This window comes from Linepithema humile, chromosome 6 (assembly GCF_040581485.1).
Source record: "Linepithema humile isolate Giens D197 chromosome 6, Lhum_UNIL_v1.0, whole genome shotgun sequence".
Lineage (NCBI taxonomy): Eukaryota > Metazoa > Arthropoda > Insecta > Hymenoptera > Formicidae > Linepithema > Linepithema humile.
The window spans coordinates 11,389,414-11,398,652 of record NC_090133.1 but is presented as its reverse complement, the minus strand read 5'-3'; the positions used below and the strand labels follow the sequence as shown (position 1 = coordinate 11,398,652).

Genomic DNA, 9,239 nt, shown 5'->3' with positions numbered 1-9,239 from the left:
AAAATAATTATTTTATTATTTACATATATAAGTTATACATAATGTAACTTATACATATACGTCATTTATATATGTAATTTTACCTAAAAGAATAAAAAAAATTCAGAAGAATATTTTATGAATACAAAACAAAAATTAAGTTTATTTACATTACAGATTATTAATTAAGATTATCTGAATTCTTTTCAGTCTCCGTAACAGCCGAATGGCATTTCACACACATAGTTAGCACATGATACATCTATAAAAATGCACTGATTTTTTATTTGACTTACGTCGATGTATTTTAAATGGCCATAGCTATCTATTTTTTGAATATGAAAATTTCTTATATTTTTATTTTTAATAATAGATTCACATACGTTAAGCTGCTGTACAATTAGTTTAACACCAACTGAAAATCTCAAAATTGATCTAATTACAACCTTTTCTCCAGAGCTGATTAATATGTATGAGTCATTATTAAGTTTATTGTTATTATATTTACTACATGTATATCTTATCCGCTTATAAATCATTTTCTGATAAACTAGATAACTTTCAGTTAACATACCATTTATCACAAGTAATTGCTCTTCCTCGGATGATAATGAACATTTTTCGCCTTTTCCTAAAAGTATAATTTCTTCTCCACAACGCATAAAGCGAATAAAATTTCTTTTTAAAATTTTCTCAGAAAATTCAATAGTCTTTTGTGACAAAATAAGCTTTGAACACAAATGGGGTATTGAAGTATAAATGAGAAACTTACGCGCTATTTGTAAAATAACATTCGAAGGACTATGATATAATTGCATAAGATGCCGGTTTTGACCTTCGTACAGAAAGGAATTATGAGTCCATAATGGGCCCCAGTTGAGAACACCTTTGCAAATATGTGATAGAAGATGAATGTTGTACACCATGTTTTCTTTATCAAAATATTTTTGAAATAAATACATATAGCACAAAAAAAGTTTATGAGCTTGAAACACTTCTTCACGTGTTATTGATTTTTGAAGTAAAATATTAGTTGCTGTAGATAACATTGCAAAATGATTTATATGCTTCTTTTTCAGCAGACCTTTCAAACATGGCATAGAATAAAATAATAACCATGCTCTCCACTCAGATGCTTTCCACTTACTTATGTCTTTAATGGAGCGAGGAGTTCTTGTTATTGAAGAAGGGGGATGTATCATTAAAAGTCGTTCATCAATTGTACTCCGTATATGATCCATTCCTACATTTTCTGAGATATGCCAAAATTTTTTGCGAGTAGATTGTAAAATAAGTTCAGTGTGTAATTTGGTAACTCCAAGTAGAATATTATGCATATAATCAACTACAAATCCAGCAGTAAAGTTGAAGAAATTTAATAACATTAACGATGAAAAACCTTTTACTCCTCTATACTGTCTTTTGCTTTTATTTGTTTCATCTTTCCTCTGATATGCTTTAAGCAAATCTTTTTTTATAGAGTCTAAAGTTCTTTCCTCAGCAGAATGAATTGAAATTGTAAATCTTTGTCCTTTCCGTGTGCGTTCTGATTTTTGGTAACAGAATGTGCAACCATAATAGGCAGCAAATGATTGAAAATTAAGTAGTTGATATCTTGCAACTGAGTCAGCAATGCAACAAAGTGGAATAACTTTACTAATAGTTTCTTTACCATTGTGAAACCATTTGAATCCTTCTGTGGAAAGTTTATTAGCTTCGTTAATAAATGGTTGTAGAAAAACGTTTTGATTAGGATCTTTAGATCCTATGTATAAGCCAGCAAGTAAGACATACTTGTTCCGTTCTAAAATTGGTAATTCATTTATAGTGAGATAAATTGGCCAAAGTGTCTTGTTGTTCGATTTACCTGTATGAATTCCGTCAGTAAAAAAAGAATAAGAAAAATTGTATGGTGAAGACAATAAACCTTTTTCAAAGTGCTTCTTGTATTCGTCTCCATCGTAAAGATCTTCCAAAGCATTTTCTTCAATTTTGTTTCGATTGAATCTGTGATTCATCACAGCATGAATAAAATCATTGTGTTTTGTCAATTTTTGAAGCTGAGACTCTAAGGATACTGAGATAAAGAAATTTGATGACTTTGAAATATTAATATCAGCACTACAATTTGTGCACATCTTATTCTCTTTCAACTCATCCTTTTTCCCAAGATAGATCTCACAGTCTGGACAATAAATATGAAAAGATATGTTTTCTCTTTCTTCGTCTAATAACTTGAAATAGCTGTATTTTGTTACTTTTATTGTGTTATCTCCATAAATAGCATTGAATATTTTTAAAATATCAATCTGAGCTTCCCATGATAAGTTATGTCTCAATCCTAACACTAAACACATGAACATTACATCCGCAGCAGCAGTTTTGGTACATGGGCAGAGAGTTTCTTGATCCGAGCTTGATAACTCTCTTATAAATTCCTCCTTGTCAGAGATGGAATAATTTTCATCTTCTACAAGACAAGGTTTAATATTTTTCAAAATAGGTTTATCTCTGAGACAATCTGTAACCTCTTCCAGATTCGATTTATTTTTAGTTTTATATTCAGATTCATTTTCAGTTCCATATTCAGATTCATTTTCAGTTCCATATTCAGATTCTTTTTTAGTTTTAAATATGATAGTATTTTTAGAGTTGCAATCTTTATTGTTCTTGTCTTGGTTTTCAACGTTAGCAAAAGATTGAAAACTTTCAGCTGAAAACGAATCAATCGAATCCGAATCTTGACAGGTAGATTGAAGCACTGACAAAATTGGTAGAGTTTCTCTAACTAATGTTGAGCTTGGAGTTGGGACCTCTGTTAAACTGCTCCTTGTCGATACAATTTGAGGTACTTGTGTATATACTTGATTAGAATTCATACATTCTCCCTGCTTTTCATCAGAGTTTGAATGAAGTAGAAACCGTTCTTCTTGTAGAATTTCATGCACAGACTTTTGCTGGGTAATCTGAAGATATTGTTAAAAAATTAAATTAAAATTGAGAGATTAGTAAACACAATTTTATTCTCCTCTTCTTATTAGTTAACAACAGAGATACTTTACCGAATTAGATCGAAACATTGTTTCTTCATCATTTTGTCGTTTGCGTCGATACCATTGCGTACACCGAGGAATTTTCTCTTTTAAAAACAAATAGCGCTTATAACGCCCCATTTGTAATGATACATACACATTCACAATTGCAATATTACTTTTCAGTATTTCTTTTTTATTCTTACCGGCTTTATAAAAGTGAGACAAAACAATATATCTGCTTTTTTTTACTAACTGACAAGCCGAGTACACATAAACGCTGTTCTCGGATTGATGTATGCGCGAGATTACGTAAACAAAATGACTTCACATAATCAGGATGGCTAGATTTTAGACGTTGGAAGAAGCACGAATGTAGAGGTAATCGTACACATGCGCAAGCTATGTACGCAGGGCCGGATGGACCAGCATTAGTATCTCATGGGTGACGTGGAAATCTATTTAAATATTTCCACTTAATAAATTTAAAAATAAAAAATTTATTTTTAATAAATTTTAATACATTTTTTAAAATTTTAATAAATAGGGAGAAGAACCCACTCATAATCAGATAGTGTCGCTCCTAACGCTCTGCGACGCTGGCCCTAGCGGCTGCGGCGCGCGCGGTAAGGAGAGGTATATATACCACGGAAATCGGTTGAAATGTTTAGACTAATTCCGAGCACTGCTGTAATAAATTGATCGGTGTGAAATTTTGACTAAGTTGACTTCAACAGTGATATGGATACGTCTGGTTGGTTTGCGTATGTGAAATATAAAGATAATGAAAAAGAAAAAGTGCCAATAAGCAAAATAAGTGACGTTAATGACAAAGGACAAAAGATTCCATTTCAGCCCAAGGATCTAAATGATTATGTATATGGAAAGCTGTACTCAGTTCGAACAAGTTTGCGCAGCAAGGATGGCAAAGAATCAAAATATTATGCCGTTATTGGCAAACTGGCAGGTAAGAAGTTTGAAAGTACGTAAAAAACATCTAACTCATCTTGTCTCATCATGATGAGACAATGTTCTCAAATTTAACATAAAAAACTACAACTATTAATAGATAGTCGTTGAGATATTGATATATATCTTCTAAAAAACTCTATCCTAAAAAATTAAAAATTATTACATTTTATCAAAATTAATATAAACCCGTTTGGTTTAATCAATTAATTTATTAAAAATTTAACAATGTTTATTTTTATATTTTATCTTTCTTACTTTTCTGCAGTGCAATTTATAATATTTAATTAGATGAATATGTGATGAATATTATAATAGGTGCTTTCCATTTAGCGACACAAGTCGACATAAGCATCATTCTATTTCTTTTCAACACTATTGAGCAATAAAGATAGAATGACGCTTGTGTCGATTTCTATCGCTAAATGGAAAGCACCTATTGGCAATACTTTCCTCTATTATCAAAACTTTGTAACTTTGTATTTGATGAATGTTGTAACAAGGACAGGAAACGCTTGACATACTTTATTATATTTTTATGTTTTTATCTCAGAATCTTTAGAAGCTATAAATGCTGTCAGACCTAGGTGGCCAGACCTGCAAATTGATGATGAAGAACCTGAATCTACAGGAGTAGAAGATCAAGAAGAGAATATAAATTATTGCATTCAAAAAAATAAAGATCAAGTTGTCAGTATAAGTTTTTTTTTCATTCGTTGTAAACGTTTTATTTATTGCTTCTAAAATTCTTTATTTTGACTTAATATTTTATGTTTTTTGTTGCACAGAAAATTAAGAAAAATAAAAAACGAAAAGCTTCAAATAAGGAATTGGAATTATTTATCGAGAACAATGTATTAAATGAAAAAGTTTTTGACAAAAATATAACAATTGAAGCAGCAAAAGTAAGTGTCACAGAAAAGTGTGATATGAAGTATTATAGTGAAATATTAAGTATTAATTATTTTATTTATTGCAGAAAAAAACTAAAAATGATAAAACATATGATGAGGATAATATTCAAGTTGAAAATAAGAAACATAAATTTATTTATAGAAATTCGACTGAAACAAAGTATCTTCAAGAAAAAATTCTGCAATTAGAGAATGAATTAAAAGAAAAGGATGAAGCACTTTCTTTTATCAATAATCCGCAAGTTAAATATTTAGAAAAGTTTTTTGAAAAAAAAATGATGGAATTAGAAGAAAGATTAAAGAAAAATTTGGAGAAGAAAGTTATAGATGTATTTGAAGAGAGCGTTATAACGAAACTTGACCAAAAGATATCAAGTATCGAAGACATAATGAGTACGTCACCTGCAACAAATGTTCAGAAAGTATTAAATTGGATAAATAATCTTTCTGAGTAGACTATATCAGATCTAAGTAGACTATATCAAGCCAACAGGGCTTTGTGCCCTGAAAATAACTGAAAATAACTTTCTCACTTTTTACACAGTACAAAATTATAGAAATAATTAAAAAATTATAGAATAATTATAATATTAACATTTTTTTAATATTAGTACATTTTCTGCTCTTTTATTAGTCTTTTATTTGTGAAACTATTTTTTATAATTGGTTAACGATTAGTTAAAAACATTATCTATCATTAATACTGTACAACTTTATCTGTATGGCAGAGTTACAAATGATCATTTCAATAAAATGGTCATGTTTTACACAGTACAAAATTATAGCATGTTAGCAGGCTAATATTATATAAATTAATTAATAAGATTATATTTCTAACTACAAATCATTTTAGTCTACTTAGTTTATATTGATAATTCAGAGTAACTGAACAAAGCCCTACATTTGTCTTGCATGCCTTCTTATGAGAAAGATTTTTTATGAAAAACATAGAATGTTATAAGCAATTAAATATTTGAGATGAAATCAATCACTTTTTCAAATCGAGTTTTAGTAAAAGAGATTCAAGATAATTCACATTCAATTATATGATGTCGTAATAATGATAAAAATCTTAGCCTCTTAGACTTGTTTGTTAGTTTTAAGTTATGTAATAGTAGATTTAGTTTTTAAATTTTTAGATTTAATTGTTTTTTAAGTAGATTTATTTTAATACAATACATGCAGGACATTTAAATATTCGATAAGCATAGGTGAGAATCATTTCAAATATTATAATTGTTTAATAATACTACTACAAATGAAATAATCTCAATGGGAACACTGTTATCTTAGAAGATTATCTGAGAAGATTTTAATAAGTATCAATTTTTTTGGAAGATAAGATTTATATAATAGTTTTGCTCATAGAATTACATTGCAAACTCACTGAGAAAATATGAGATTCTATAAAATATATATATTTTTTTAGAAACACATTTATCTTCTTTTACACCTACTTCAAGCAGCGTGGCTTCTGAGGACACATCTGAATCTGAAGAGAAGGTATTCTTATTATATATCTTTTTTTTGTTTTTTTTTTTCGAATAAAAAATACATACATATACGCCAGTACCTCAATGTTTTTTTAATGTTCTTTATAAGTTATGTTTTTGTCGAGTTCTTTTAATCAATTTATTGCTACTTTCTAAGGTACATCTTGGTGAAGGAATTATGTGCTCCAAATATGCTCATCAAATTCTTAGTACAGTCAAGGAGCATTCTGACTGGGCTGTAGCACTCCTTATAGGCGTCTATGGTGACAATGCTCGAAATATGCGATACGGAAAGCCTCGGAGTTCAAACCTACAATCCTTTTCACGTTACTTTGTAAATGTTGCCAAATGTAAGATTTTGTATTCTATTGAATAGTTTTATGTATATTTTGGACACATACTTATTTTAATAGTAAATGTATTAATTTACAGACCATTACAGAAAATGGCTTGAAAGTCTTACGATAGGGAATACTGAAGACCGTAAATATAGTTCTGCCCAAATAGAAGATTTGATTAATAGTCTCCCAACATATCTTTCGAAAAGATGTATTGACATGAATGGACCCCGTCTAAAAAAAAGCGGTACGCCTAGTGAACAATCACTACAACTTGATTCTAATAGAAAAAAAAGATCATATCAAAGGAGAGGCTCTTTGCTGCAATCAGTTCAACAACCAGTAATAACTCAACAACCAGTAATAAATCAGCAACCAGTAATAACCCAGCAACCAGAAATAACCCAACAATTGCAATTTAATCACCAAGAATCATCAGTTCAGCAATTACAAAATCAACAGAAATATTTTGAACATACAGCATTATCAGAGCCTAGCTGTTCGAGCTGGCAGACTCCTTATGACATATATGAACCGCAGGGTCCAACAGCAGTTCCAATAACTTCCAATTATTCCATGTCAGAAAATTGTGGTAAATTTATTTATAGTTTTTACGTAAAAAAAATAATCTTACTTAATTCTAATGACGGCTTTTTATATTCCAGAAATCAGGAACAACACTTTAAGATTTTAAGAAAGAAATTTAACCTACTGTCATGAGTTACAAATGAGCACTATACATTTTTAATCGATTGATTCTTATGCGCAATACTTATCTTTGGTTATCTAAATTAATACAGAATATATTACATTATAAATTATATTATAAAAAAAATTTAGAGAAACAATTTTTCTATGATTTATTCTATGATTATGTTCTTTTAATTATTCTATGATTTATGTTCTTTATTTATATTAAATAAAATTATTTTTTAAAAAAACTTTATTTTAATAAATTATTTTTAACAGATTTATGAGATGTGTACGATTATGTTTGATAGGTGTTCGAGAAATGTTGTGTACTGTTTTTTATTGATGTTGTTAAAGTGTTTATAAAGTGTTCCAACTGTTTTTATTGTTGATGTTAAAGAGTTTGTAAAATGTTTCTAAAGTGTGCCAATGTTTGGCAAGAGTTTAAGAAAAAACACTTTCTGAACATTTGCAACATTTGCAAAAACATTACATAACACTTTCTCAACGCCTATTAAACATAATCGTGAACATTTCATGAACAATTTGGTGTTTAAATTTCCATCTTATAAACACTTTCATAAATGTTTTAGATCTCAAATAAAACATCTACTCAACACTTCAGCAAACTTCTTATAAACTTTTAATAAACATCCTATTTTCGCCAGGGATGTTACATAATTAACGCTTTCGGTAAAAGACCGAGGCATGATCTCAGAGAATACAGTAATAAAGGCGCGACATAATCATATCAATAATCAACACATATGCGGTACGCCGAAAACAATTATAGACGCGAATATGCTACACAAAATTACATTACGAAACGCGAAAGAGCGACTGTCAGCTCGGCAGCCCCGAGGGGAAGAGCGTGGCAGAATTTAGATAACGGCAGTCAGCGGTGCCCGGCCAAATTATAACCTCACGACTTTGTCGTGCGACGGCTCGATACATAAGGTATCTCGGGTGTAAATTACACGAACTCTAATCGTTACGAGGTTCGGGCCGCACACTGTTATCGCTCTTACCGCGAAGTCGAAGTGGTGGCCTTACAATGTTCCGGTACGCCCGCAGTGGTCCTCAAGGTTCCGCTCAGATCGCCGACTCGCCGAACAGTGACGACAATAAGGCTCGCCGGACAGCGGTGACAGTCCGCGCATCGCCTTGCGCATGTAGATCCTCGCTATCGATTAGCGATCCTTGATCCTTTGGTGTCGATTAGCGAATCTCGATCCTCACGTCGCTCCTCGATATATCTGCCCTCGGTGGCGCTTTTCCGAGGTGACTCCGGTCTCTTTTATGGCAGCTGCTTCGAACGTCTTTTGTGCCCTATCTACACCGAAGGATGATCCTGCTTGTGGCTCATCCGATCACTTTCGTCTTCAGTATGATTTTCAATGTGTTTCAATGCGTCTACATTACTCGCTCGAATGAGCCACAAGCAGGATCATCCTTCGGTGTAGATAGGGCATTGCGGCCTTTTCCGTTTCTGGATCCGGACCGTATGCTGAATCGGTCGGGAATTGAACAGGTTCCGACCTGATTCTTTTCTCCCGGCTCGTTACGACAGCTCCGGTAATCTTGGTACTCCACCCCAGATCTTTGGGCGTGTGAGAGCGCGCTTTCCGCTCGGGCGTCATTTCTCTCGGTGCGTCCACCGGCCTCGATATGTTCCGTATCTGAAACGTTATTCTCGGTAGCGACATTGGTTGAAGTCTAATTGAATAAGATGGAGTATTCTTACGTGACCTTATTGCGGGAATCTGTCCACGCGATGTCCGGGCCCCCGTCGTCCCGTCTGCAGAGTCCCCCGTCGGTCCCACG

General features: G+C 31.9%; 1 protein-coding gene and 1 long non-coding RNA gene across 2 annotated transcripts; one reads left to right on the top strand and one right to left on the bottom strand.

The window, feature by feature from the left end:
- Positions 1 to 284: 284 nt before the first annotated feature.
- On the bottom strand, positions 285 to 3,383 carry LOC137000348 (uncharacterized). Its single transcript, XR_010890606.1, has 2 exons — positions 3,042 to 3,383; positions 285 to 2,945 (listed from the first exon to the last, which is right to left on the bottom strand). It is a non-coding gene; the product is annotated as an uncharacterized lncRNA (long non-coding RNA).
- A 228-nt stretch (positions 3,384 to 3,611) lies between these two features.
- LOC105667927 (uncharacterized) lies at positions 3,612 to 7,666 on the top strand. The gene is made up of 8 exons (XM_067356586.1): positions 3,612 to 3,978; positions 4,534 to 4,670; positions 4,769 to 4,885; positions 4,960 to 5,287; positions 6,324 to 6,397; positions 6,545 to 6,737; positions 6,820 to 7,317; positions 7,391 to 7,666. Exons 1-8 carry the CDS (start codon positions 3,753 to 3,755, stop codon positions 7,417 to 7,419), a joined length of 1,602 nt encoding a protein of 533 aa, XP_067212687.1. The 5' UTR covers positions 3,612 to 3,752; the 3' UTR covers positions 7,420 to 7,666.
- Positions 7,667 to 9,239: the final 1,573 nt, after the last annotated feature.